The sequence below is a fragment of the Atractosteus spatula genome, chromosome 9 (genome assembly GCF_055471065.1).
Source record: "Atractosteus spatula isolate fAtrSpa1 chromosome 9, fAtrSpa1.hap1, whole genome shotgun sequence".
Taxonomy (NCBI): domain Eukaryota; kingdom Metazoa; phylum Chordata; class Actinopteri; order Semionotiformes; family Lepisosteidae; genus Atractosteus; species Atractosteus spatula.
Window position 1 is genome coordinate 51,511,503 of NC_142714.1, and position 12,402 is coordinate 51,523,904.

Genomic DNA, 12,402 nt, shown 5'->3' on the forward strand with positions numbered 1-12,402 from the left:
TTTACGGCAGTGCAGACTGGGGCAGCGCCTGCTGCCTGCCCTCAGCAGGGAGACTTCCAGGGCAGAAGGACTAGCATTCTGACACGCGTCTGGTCGGGCTTCTGCATGTGAAGAAAACCCCATCAGGAGGCATGAAGGAGCAGTGGAAAAGCAGTATAATTAAATGTTGGCATTACTTTAAACCTCATCTTAAATAACCGTGCTTGCTCCCACCCCTGTTCCTAGAGTACTGCACTGCTTGAGCAAAACAGTTATTTGACGTGCAGAGTGCCTCTCGAGCACTCGCAGTTGAAAGCGGACATGTCTTGGTCTCCACGGTTCCTGGCCTGTGCAGGCTGGTGAGTCGTGTCTGCTCTCCGCCCGCGGAGGGGCCGTTGTGACGTGATGCAGAGCAGACATGTGTCATTCCAGGGGACTCGGCTTCTTCTAGACTGCGGTCAGACTTGCAATGTGAAGCAGATGTCTGACGGTCTCTGAAGAGCGGGACGTGTCTGTATCTGAAAGCGCGATGTTTGTCCTGCGCGGACTTAGGTCCTGTGTTATTAGCAGTAATGTCTTGGAAAACCAGAGACGCACCACATATTCTAAAGCTTGTAATAGGATGGAGAGACTAATTTGGGGCAGCTGTGCTTTAGGATGGGTGTCGGGGAGCAGACGCTGCTCTGGGTTTTAAGCAGGGCCTCCTTGCCCTGGAGAAGCCCACAGTGAATAGGGCTTTCCTGCCTGTAGAAAACTGCGTGAATCAGGGGATGTGTTGACCTGTGTGCTCAGAAGTTGCAGGGACACAGACCAAGCAGAGGGAAACTACATTTCTGTGTGGTGGCCTGAAGGCTTGTGTGACAGTTTATTTGATCTCCGAATGTGCGTGGGTTCGTTGTGCAGGGTTTTGTTAAAGTGAAGGGCATGGTGGCTTCTAAAGTCCATGGAGCATCTGAGTGTGTAGGTCAGAGGTGGCAGAAAGGGTCAGTAAACATCCCCTAGTACCAGGGCGTTGAAGAATTCAGCTTTAGTTCACTTCTTTCACCAAACATGAATGTGGGTCATGAGCATTCAGCAGTGAAGCTCTCTCTGGGCTGGTGTCCTGGTCTTGTGATCCCAGAAGTGAACGTGTCTTCTGCCTGCTCTCCTCCCCTTGCGCACACTGAGTCACTTTCAGCTCTTCAGTAAGGAGCTTTGCGCTCCCTCATTTATCTTGCCTTACGTTTCCATTTGTGCCTTTTTATAGAGCTCTGTGCATTTTTCTCCGAGTATTTGTTTTTCAAATTAGGTACAGGCTTCTGTTAAGCACATTTTACATAGTATTATAAACAGATGTAATGTGAAGGCTGTACACTTCGGGGGGGGAAGCAGAAGCTTTTTAACTTTAATGTACGTGAATTGCTATGGGTTAGGAGTTCTTATCATATTGTCAACAGTGCTGTGTGCCAAGAGTGTTCTGAAATAAAATGCATTTTGGCAGAGGATATGATCTGTGACTTAACTCTTTTCCACAATCTGTACTTCAGTTTCTCTGTTTAACCTGGTGCTCTCTGTCTCGAGTTTCCTCTCTCGTGTCCCCTGTGGTTGACGTCCCTCTGTCCTCTCTCTCTCTCTCGTTTCCCCCATGGTTGATGTCCCTCTGTCCTCTCTATCTCTTGTGTCCCCCGTGGTTGACGTCCCTCTGTCTCTCGTGTCCCCCGTGGTTGACGTCCCTCTGTCCTCTCTGTCTCGTGCCCCCCGCGGTTGACGTCCCCTGTCCTCTCTGTCTCATGTCCCCTGTGGTTGACGTCCCCTGTCCTCTCCCCGTGCAGGGCTCTGTTTGATTATGACCGGACCCGTGACAGCTGCCTGCCCAGTCAGGGCCTGAGCTTCTCCTATGGGGACATCCTGCACGTCATCAACGCCTCGGACGATGAGTGGTGGCAGGCGCGGCTCGTCACGCCCCACGGGGAGAGCGAGCAGATTGGGGTTATCCCCGGCAAAAAGAGGTACGCCGCCCAGGAGAGGGGCCTGGCCAGAGCGCCCCCAGCGCCCCTCGGTGCTGGGCATTGCCCAGTGCTGCTGTGGGAGAGTAGAACTCCATTTCACTCCTGCTGACCAAGGCAGAGGCTGGAATTGTTAGTATTAGGCTTGGGCTAGCGGTTAACACTTTGTACGTTATATTATTATGCTAGGTATAAAGATGTAGCACAGTAATTAACTCTTCTTGTCCCTAGTTTTTCCTGGCCTCTAATGGCTTATTTGAGTTAATCTAGACCAGTAAAGCCTAAATGAACTTTAATGCATGTTTTTGCCTCCATTGAGGTCTCCTGCACAGAGCAGTGCAGCTCTTCAGTACTGTCAGCCAGTAGAAGCGATTGTGGGGGAAGGCTCAGGGTTGGGCCTGTGCTCAGAACAGAGGCTGGGGTCGAGCTCTGCAGGACTGGCTCCGTCCTGAGAGGGCACCGGTCAGAAGCAGGGCTGTGTTGTCCCTCTGCGCGGTGTGCCGGGGTGTGCGGGGGCGCTCTGGCCATCCCACGGTGACTCATGGCCTTGTCCTTGGTGCGTCAGGGTTGAGAAGAAGGAGCGGGCGAGGTTAAAGACGGTGAAGTTCCACGCCAGGACCGGCATGATCGAGTCTAACAGGGTGAGTGCCGGGGGGACGAGGAGGCTCTGGGGGGAGGGGGGGCACGCTTCGAGCCCTCGCGCCTGTCCCTCTGTTTTCCTAGACCGCCGGGCTATGTGCCAGCTCTCAGGAAAGAGAGGGGAAGGCCACGTTTTAGAGGGGTCCGAGGCCCTCTCCGACTTTCAAATGCTTCTTCGCGTTGGCTTAAAAAGCCCGCCTAATGCAGCCCAGCGTTCGGACCTTGGGAATAGGAAGTGTGCAGCCTTGGCTCTGAATGTTGTGTATGCAGACGTTCGGTGTTGGGGTTGTAAAATGAAGAGTTTGCATGTACACCTCTTTCATGCTGATCATGGTTTTGTTTCATTCATTTGAACTTCCTTTCCCCCCCCCCCCGATGTGCATTTATTTCATTGCCATTGTTTTTTTTTTGTGTGCACACAATCTTTTCGTGCGTTGCATTGAAACCCATTCTGTTCTCTTGTGTTCCATCCCATCCCCCACCCCACCCCCGTCCTCCATCTGCGTGTTTTCTCCACAGTCGGTCAAAGTAAAGCGCAAAAAGAGCTTCAACCTCTCGCGCAAGTTCCCGTTTTACAAGAGCAAGGAGAATATTGTGCAGGAGAATGTGGAGCCGGAACGTAAGTACCAGTGTGGCGGCGGCTGCAGGGGCCGCCCTGCACTCTCACGCTTCCTCCTCTCCGCAGCTGCAGGGCGCCTGGGGAGCTGCATCGTGTAGTGTAGTAGCGCCTCACGCTCACACCAGAGGTGGCCGACATGTCAGGCTGCTTTAGTGTAAGGAGGAGAATTGAAACCAGCCCTTCTGTTTTTGTTGTGCTCATGTGCAACAAAATTGGACTTTAAAAAAACCCACTCTAAATACTGGGGGAGAAAGCAGATGTCGGTCACTTCTGGGGCTGACGTCGGGTGTATGTGCAGAAGGTGGGAAGTGACTAACACCCGGGCACTGTGCCAGCTCCTGCCCCTGCCATCCTTTCTTGGGCACCTTCCCCTGTATGCCGACTTTGGAGTCCAGTATTCGTGTTATAAACACCGGCGACGTTCCAAGTAACTGATCTGAAAGTTTAGTTTCTCCCGGTGCCAGTGCACCAGAGAGCCAGCTTGGATCATGTGAAGAAGTGCCTCTTACATCTGTTTCAGGCCTCACTCACTGAAGCCCATTAAGAGTCCAGTGACTCGCCCCTTTACTCAAGAACAGGTCATCCCATACGTGTGGCCACCAGTGATCACTGCCGCCTCCAGTACGTCCTGACTCGAGCGCCAGGCTTCCCTTACTGGCCTGTTGCCTTGAGAAGCCTGTACAGTTCAGGGCACAGTGCCTGGGTTTGTCATTCCTGAGAGCTCTGCACACATCCTTCAGCCTTTCTTCAGCTCACAGCTCTCACTAACCTCCTCTTTTTCTGTCTGCTTTCTTCTTTTTGTTTCCCTCCTCTGCCCCCTTCTCTGCTCTCGTTGTCTGGATAATCAGGACTTCCCAGGCTTAAGCGATGACTATTATGGATCAAAGAGTCTGAGTAAGTGTGGGGTTTCTCCTGCAGCTCTCCTCTGCACTCAGACGTTGGGGCCAGCAGTCAGGGCCACATGTCATGAGAGCTGTTCTTCCCATCCGTCCTTAAATCTCCCACATCATACTGATCACATCAGGTGATCTGTGGGTTGCTTTTCTGGGGGGGGAAAAGTTTCCTTTGGCTTTTGCTTAGCTCTGAAACAGGCCCTCCTACAGCTGAGGCTAAGATCAACAGGAGCGCAGTCAGAGGAAACAGCTTCCTGTTACTGGCATTAAGAAATACTTCACCTGCCTTCACCGGTGTTCTCTAGCATCGGGCTTTCCAGTTCTCGTCCTGGAGGGCCACATACCTGCTGGCTTTCAGTCCCGCTGAGCTTAATTATTTAATTGAAGGCTTAATTAAGCTAATATTGCTTGTGTGGAACATAAGTAGAAAGGTTTTTTTCTCCTCGGAAGCTTGGAGTTCTGTCCCGTGTGAAATGCAGTAGTTCTAGGGCAGCCCCAGCATGCTGAAGAGCTGAAAGCGGTTTGAAAGGAAGTCGACGAGGGGTTCAGTTGTGTAACTGGGAGCTCGGCTGGAACCAAACCCAGCAGGCGTGTGGGCCTCCGGGACCAGTCCCCCTGTCCCAGCATGTTCACTCTAGGTGAAGCATTGTTTGGGTTTCTTTTTTGTTGTTTTGGTGGGGGGGGATTTGGTTTGGATTTACATCTCTTCGTCATTAAGGATCTCCCGCACAAAGAGATGTTCCCTAGACTGGAATACGTTTTGGATCAGCTGTGCCATCTAGTCGCTCCGTAAAGCGTTAATTTCAATTTTTTCCCCTCCCTTAGAATGTTTGACGTCCAACACAAGCGACAGTGAGAGCAGCTCCAGTAAGTAGCTATCCTTGAACACTGCTGTATGGCTCAGTGATGCCTTGAAAACAATCAGTCGCAAAAGGAGACTTTTATTATCGACAGTAGAGTAGAATCCAGGCTTATTCCACATCCCTGGTGGTGCTGCTATCATCCAGCGGTGGCGCTGACTCTGGGCAGCGGGTGAGGTGGGAGGTTTGTGCAGGAACTCTGCAGAGCAGCGGTGGACTTGAAGGCAAATCTTTCACTGGTTTTCACTATTAACATTTAAGGCAAATGGAAAAAGATCTGCCTTATCTTTAACTTCTAAAGGTGTTTTGGGTGAGTGGAGTGGAGCTGATGCTTGTAGCTGATGTGCGGTCCGAGTTGTTATCCTCTGACGGGGTCGTTATTTTCTCTCGCATTTCAGAGGGGCAGGAAGATGCAATCCTGTCGTACGAGCCGGTGATGCGACAGGAAAGTGAGTGATGTTTTCCTCTTCTCTCTCCTTCTGCTTCTTGTAAGAGAAAGAAGGCACATTCTCTAGCCAGTTTAGGATCCTGAATCTCTTTTGAAATGCCTCTATGTGCTTGAAGCTTATTTTGCGAAAACGAAAGCTTATGGATTTGCTGCTGTGTGTCTGTAGTTCACTACACCAGACCTGTGATAATCCTGGGACCCATGAAGGACAGAGTAAACGACGACCTGATCTCCGAGTTCCCCCACAAGTTCGGATCCTGCGTACCCCGTGAGTACACGCGAGGTCTCCCTGGCTGGGAATGGTTTTAGGAAGCAGGCTGGGGTACAACCCACGCTGTTCCATTTCTGTTTTTCTCTCGGCTCCTGTTTCTTCTTTTAAAAAGTAACGCTTGGGGATGTCTGTTCCGGCAAAAGAGCCCCGTTTTTCCAATACCCGCGCCAGTTACGGCCACATCCTCCTGCCCTGAGTCCCCGTCTCGTTCCAGACACCACTCGAGCCCGGCGGGAGAACGAGGTGGACGGGCAGGACTACCACTTCGTCATGTCCAGGGAGCAAATGGAGAGGGACATTCAGGACAACAAGTTCATCGAGGCCGGGCAGTTCAACGAGAACCTGTACGGCACAAGCATCCAGTCCGTGAGAGCTGTCGCAGAGAGGGTAGGTTGGGGCCGCTGGCCTTGAGGATGTGTCTTGACCAGCACTGATGTACGAAACGGTGGAAATAAACATTAATCAGTCGTGGTCTGCCAGGAACCACCTGCTTCTGGGGGAAATATTTTTGTTTATTGAATAGTAGCATGGCCGAACATTGATCGGAAAGGATTTTGCGATGGTCTCTGTGACTACAGCGTCTTTAAAGACGCCTGACGTGCATTGTGTAAGGTCTTGTGCTTAGAGTGCCTGTTAAGTAAGTTACTCTGAAGACTCGAACTCCTAAAAAACAGTTGGGAAATAACCCCAATAATAAAAAGGCTCACTCTGTCAGATGTAAATGTTAAAGAAAATATTGCGATAAAATCCACTTGTTGGGAAGACCACACAGAAAGTTAAGTGGAGTGTGTCATCTGCTGAATTGCTCTGTGATCCCTTCACCTCCGCATTTCTCTTCACAGGGGAAGCACTGTATCCTGGATGTCTCTGGGAATGCTATAAAGCGATTGCAGCAAGCACAACTTTATCCAATTGCCATTTTCATCAAGCCAAAATCAATTGAAGCCCTTATGTAAGTGAGATTCCAGTATGTAATTGAACAAACTTAATATACATACAGCACTTGAGGACGTAGAGTTGAAAGATTCAACCTGCATTTCCACACTAAGTAAAACAAATATTGATATTTATTTAATACATCTTTTGATTGTGAATTGTCCAATAAGCAGTCAGTGCTCTAAACTGTATTAATCTTTGTCCTATAGGGAAATGAATAAGAGGCAGACATATGAACAAGCCAATAAAGTCTTTGACAAGGCGATGAAGCTGGAACAGGAGTTTGGGGAGTACTTTACAGGTGAGGATCTCTTTCCTAGGAAACGGTTACACAAGTCCAAATACTGATGCCTTTGCTAAATCAAAAGTTCAGAACTGGAAAACCACATTCCTGTCTCAGCCTAGACCTGCATATAAAGATGCCAAGTGTTAAACTTCATAAACTGTCACACACTCAATGCGTAAAATACTAGATAATAGGATAAACAGTATATGTAGTTTACTAGTTTTAGATGAATAACTTTTTGTCGTACATTCATTGAACAGCAGCTAGCTTTTGCGCTGAAAGCGAGATGACACTTTCTAAACCGGTCAAGGTTGTAGTGACCTTTTCATGCACAAGTTCCTGCCTAATGGGAATAGTGCAATAGAAATGTCTTTCTAGGTCCTGTTGGCAGCTGTCACCATTTTCACCTCTTTGCATATCTCTTTTTTGTGTTTTTCCTGGACCGCGTAGTAGTCAGCTCTTGTTGAGCTGCAGTTTTCTCTTTTGATCGAGGTCATTTGAATGCACTCGCATGAAGGTGGGAGTGGGAAGTATTAATCAGGTTTAGAGTTGCGATATGATTTCCTCACTCACTGTACCGTGTGATAAAGTGAAGATGAATTATTTATAGAGTCACCTGAGTTCTATTTTTACCTCTGCCAACAGCCATTGTACAGGGAGACTCGCTAGAAGAAATCTACAGCAAAATCAAACTTATCATCGAGGAACAGTCCGGACCCTACATATGGATCCCTTCCTCGGAGAAACTCTGAGCACCTTCTCTGTTTCCCCTGCTTCCAAGCGGAGTCAGTCCTCCCCCTACGAAGTCTGATCCCTCCCTTTTTACAGATATGTTGCATATCGAGTTTTATTGTCATCATTCTGTTGCTCTTAAAAAAAAAAGTCTTTATCACCATTACTGTGACTGTGCGCATCCCTGCATGAGTTTTTCTGCAATTCCATCGAAGACTGGAAAATGTCATTCCAAATGAATTTTAATCATTTAAAAGACAAAAAGGAGAAAAAAATCAATTCTCGTCTATGGAGGGACACAGAAGATGTCTTACAAAAAGCGCTTGTGAGGAGAGGGATTTGGAGAAGCTGCAGGGGAAAAAATAGAGTGCAAAGCTGGAACAATTTGTAAAATGTTTATAAACGTGCATTAAAGACTTGGGAGGTGAGCTGAAAAGACCAATGAGGTTTTTCTATAAGGACTAGTTGAGAATCAGCCCCCCACCTTTCATGGTACTCTTCTATTCAAGGAATTTTTTCCATTGTTTCTAATTTAAAGTGGTGATAAAAAAGTACAGACTGCTGATCACGGTTATCGCAAACCAGCTCGCTGTGCGATTGGCTGCCAGCAGTTTGTGGTGCAGCCAGCCAGGATCTCTCATCTCAGGAGGTGGGAAGAAAGGAAAAAAATTGGATATGAATCTATAAATTTATATTATTGAACGGCAAGATAAAGGATAAATTCCTATGGAGAGATTTTACTAAATATTAAAACTACACTGTTTTACACATCATGAAAATTCTGCATGGAGGGCTGTCTGATTTTATTAGGATTCGTCTTTTTTTAAGCTGCTCTCGATTAAAGGAAGGAGGTAGAGACGTGTAACTGGGATCCCTGCAAAATACCAAACTGCCTTACATAACAAAAATAAAGCATCAGCTGTAAAACCTAATTCTGGGAATGGTGGGCTATACATCTTTGTTGCTCTTGATGGAGGTTTCAAGCCGTTGTCTTAGATGTGGTGCCGTCTTACCCTGATCTGAGCAGCTGCTCCAGGGTAGATCTCGTGCCTCGCACAGGAGATAAGATGTGATTGACGCTGCAGTGTGCTATTCTAGCTTTTTTCTTTCACTGATGAAGACCACCAGTGTCTACAATGAGATGCAGACCGCCCCATTCACACGTTCTCTGCCTTCAAAAGTTGATTATTATTAACAGAATGATGAGGCGGTACTTTCCTGTGAGCTGCTTTTGATGGCAGCGTGAAAACGGGTAGAAAAACAGTAAAATATTGATTGTTGAGTTTTCTTTCATTTCACAGTAATTAAAAGGTTAAGGGACTTTGTCAGGACCCCTGCCCCTAAACCCCTCCTGCTTTGCCTTGAGATAAGAAAAGCTTCCCATTTGTTTGTGTTTCAAGCAATCTTTTTGGTTACCAGCAGTTTTTTTTTATCCACTGTGTAAGGCTACTTGCCAGGTGTTAGATTGGTCAGCTCAGGAAAATTGCTTACAGAAACCTGTCCATCCACTGACTAGGGATACTTGTTTGGATACAACTTCCATAAACACTCAGTGCAAGGAGGGGGTGTAATGGATGCTCTGTTATGGTTATTGTGGAACCCAGAATGGGTTTCCTGTTTCTTGCTCAAGAAGCACCAGTTAACGGGGAGAAACCAGGACATTTCTGCGGGATTTGAGACATCGGCGTTACCCATGCAGGAAAGATTCGACTCGATACCAAGTGGGCGGGGACTGTTCTTGCTGGAGCTCTTTCCATGGTGTCACTGGGTCATCACAGAACGCCCCTGATGATTTCAGCACTGATACTTGTTTCTGTACATGGAAGGAGAGGTTTCTGTCTTGAAGAACAAAGATGTCCCCCTTATCACACTAGCTTTTCTGGTGAAAAGGATGGGCTAGTTTCTTACTGTTGTCCCGGAATTAGACACTAAGGTGAGCTCACTTCATACCCATATTCAGGAGCAGTAGACATGCTGGGTGTTTAGACCCCCCCCAGCTCTTTTATCTGCAGGCAATTTCTGAACAGTCGTGTCAACCTCCCAGCCACCTCTGCAAAACCAGCTGTAACTTATGTTAACAGAGATCAGGGAATTATTGCAAGGGAACAGAGCCATTATAAACTGCTTACAGACTGTTTCAAAGGTTATTGTAGCTATAAATATCTCGAGCAAAGAGCATTCCCGATGTGTGCTTCATTGCATGTGAGAGAACCGGAATGGCTGGATATTCTATAGAACACAAACGACAGGTGAGTAAAGCTTAGTTAATGAAGGACTATCATATACCATTAGCTGTACTGTTGGTAATTTCTATAGACACTAACCCAAGCCACATCCAGTAACAGCTTCTGGCCTGAAGGAATTTGAATTCCCCTAGATCTGGCCTGTCTGCTTGTTACTTGGTAGAATTTGTTTGGGTGCTGGTCTTTAATATGTAGTGCAGGTATTATCTGAACTACAGGTTGTCATTTCTTTAGGAAGGAATATATATCCCATTTAGATATCTAGAAAAAAAATTCATCTCCAGTATGAACTTTAAAAACAGCTGACTGTTAATACTGTCTGGTATCTATTTTACAGTCAGCTTCGTCAATAAAGCCCAAAGAATATCCTTTTGAGGGCATTGTGCTCCGATATTGAATCTACTGCCTTTGTGTTTATTTTGTGAGGTGTCAGTCTTTGGTTCTAAGAAACCTAGCTTTGTCTTTCATTTCTCTCATTTTGGATTTTGAGAGTGTATGGCTGACTTGACGCTATACTTGTCCAGTAACTGCTTGCTAAATATCATTCCTTGATTGTACTCTACATTACCCTGTTACATCAAGTGATGGGACCATTCGTTCACTGGGTACAGGTGAAACAAGCACCTCTTTTCATGGTTATCATGCTAACAGTCTGCTGGCCAGGAAGGAAGGTTTTTTTTTGAATGGACAAACAAAAAGAAAGTTTAAAAAATAAAATGTGACTATATTGGTTATTGTTTCAATTTCCTTGTGCCAAGAACTCTTGTCATGTTCAAGATCAGTCAAGTTTCCTTCATCATAAGGAATAAAAAGCTCATACGTTTTTAAAGGAGTGAAGCCAGATGTTTCTTCAAATGAAAAGAACTGGCTGAGTCTTGATTGCTGGATTCATTAAGGCTCTTTCATGGAAAAGTGGTAGGAGCGCTGCTTTGAACTCTTCAAAATTTTACTTTTTTTTTTAGTAATCCACGCAAAGCTCATAAATAATAAACTAGGATGCAGGCCACAGTGCACTGCTCCACTGTAATTTCACACTGATGGCAATTTGTACCAACCTTGAGGACAGCTGTACACCCACGTATGATGCATAGCAATCACAAAAGTAAAAACCAAGATATAAATAGGAGCAATACATATTCCATTATATTTACTAATTGCTTTTTATATTTTTTGGAAATTGGTGCTAACTGCGCCTCATCTGTAGAAAGTATAATGTCACTTGATACTTTTCCTTTATGGAATATATTCTGCTAAACCTCTGTATGTGAGGAAGTCTGTTTCTTAGTATTGATTAAGTAAAAAAAGGTTTTTAGTTTAAACCCTTTTTGAGGCTTGGTCTAAATACATCAAACACCAGTTTAAAAAAAGTAATAGTGCCTACTAAAGCCATTTGCAGTTCTTGAGAACATTTACAGCTAAGTAGTAATGGGTATACTGTGTGTATGGGTATCTACTGTGAGGCAGTAAAAACTCTGTGCTGTTGGTTATAATACTCATTTGTGTTTTTAGTGCCTCTGTGTTGAGTATGGCCCTGTACAGCAGAGTAGGGGTTTGCCTTGGTGATCCTGAAAGAACTGCAGCAAAGACTTAAACAATCTGAATTACTCAAGTCTATTTCTCACTTCACCTGATTTGCTTTGTTTTGGGGCTACACAGAGGATGAAGGGAGTCCCTTCCTACATATAAAGCATATTGGGATCCTTAAGGATGAAAATTGCTATATAAATGCAAGGAATTGTATTTTCTGTTTTTATGGGGTATTATAAATTGCATAAATGATTTTTTCAATTACAGCTCAAGTAAAACACATTGCTTATCTCCTATACAATGATCTTTAACTCAACATTCAATATTTATATTGTGTGAACACTTTAACACAATCACGTCATCTGATGTTGATAAATGAGGTTCATTACTCACTAATGTAAATGTAGCTGTATGTGAAATATTTGAAAAACTAACATTACCTTAACACAAAGACTGGAGATATATACAGGATTGATTCTAAGCCTACATACAATTTGTCCTTTTAAGCATTGGGGGAAATATATATGTATATTCACAATTAAAATTCACAGAAGGGTAATGTGGCAGAAAGGTTTAATTCCTTTGCCAGTATCTGGGAAATAAGGGTATTAGAAAATAATCTTTTGGGTATGAATATGTATTTGAATTTGAATGAGCAATCACAAATTATAGTTGTGCAGCCATCAAGACACAGGGAAGTATATTTCCTATCTTTTCAGTGAGAACAGCTGGTGATTTGAATTTTAATGGAGAAATCTGAAAACAAAATCAGTTACCAGAATGAGAGAGTATTGTTAAACAGCAATGCCCATGACATCACTGGAAGGTACCATGAGGTGCCACAGCTTGTCGGTGTGGCCCCCTCCTGCCTACATAGCATAAGGCATGTATGTTTCTCAGATCATGAGATGTATACACCCAGAGGTTAATGACAATACCAGTGCTATCTTGCTATCCATATCAACACTCTTCTGCCATCTAGTG

General features: G+C 45.4%; 1 protein-coding gene across 12 annotated transcripts in view; it reads left to right on the top strand.

The window, feature by feature from the left end:
- The window catches only part of dlg3 (discs large MAGUK scaffold protein 3), an 81,398-nt gene extending 70,775 nt beyond the window's left edge, over positions 1–10,623 (top strand). For 8 of the 12 annotated variants that reach the window (XM_088924543.1, XM_088924547.1, XM_088924544.1 and 5 more), the window contains 10 exons: positions 1,791–1,967; positions 2,530–2,605; positions 3,123–3,222; positions 4,941–4,982; positions 5,374–5,424; positions 5,590–5,691; positions 5,909–6,081; positions 6,537–6,646; positions 6,840–6,931; positions 7,562–10,623. In XM_088924543.1, coding sequence (XP_088780669.1) covers positions 1,791–1,967; positions 2,530–2,605; positions 3,123–3,222; positions 4,941–4,982; positions 5,374–5,424; positions 5,590–5,691; positions 5,909–6,081; positions 6,537–6,646; positions 6,840–6,931; positions 7,562–7,668 — 1,030 coding nt within the window. In that variant the 3' untranslated portion in view covers positions 7,669–10,623. Of the gene's footprint in view, positions 1–1,790; positions 1,968–2,529; positions 2,606–3,122; positions 3,223–4,070; positions 4,117–4,940; positions 4,983–5,373; positions 5,425–5,589; positions 5,692–5,908; positions 6,082–6,536; positions 6,647–6,839; positions 6,932–7,561 lie in introns of all 12 variants that reach the window. The other 4 variants (XM_088924545.1, XM_088924554.1, XM_088924552.1 and 1 more) reach the window with 2 other exon arrangements.
- Positions 10,624–12,402: the final 1,779 nt, after the last annotated feature.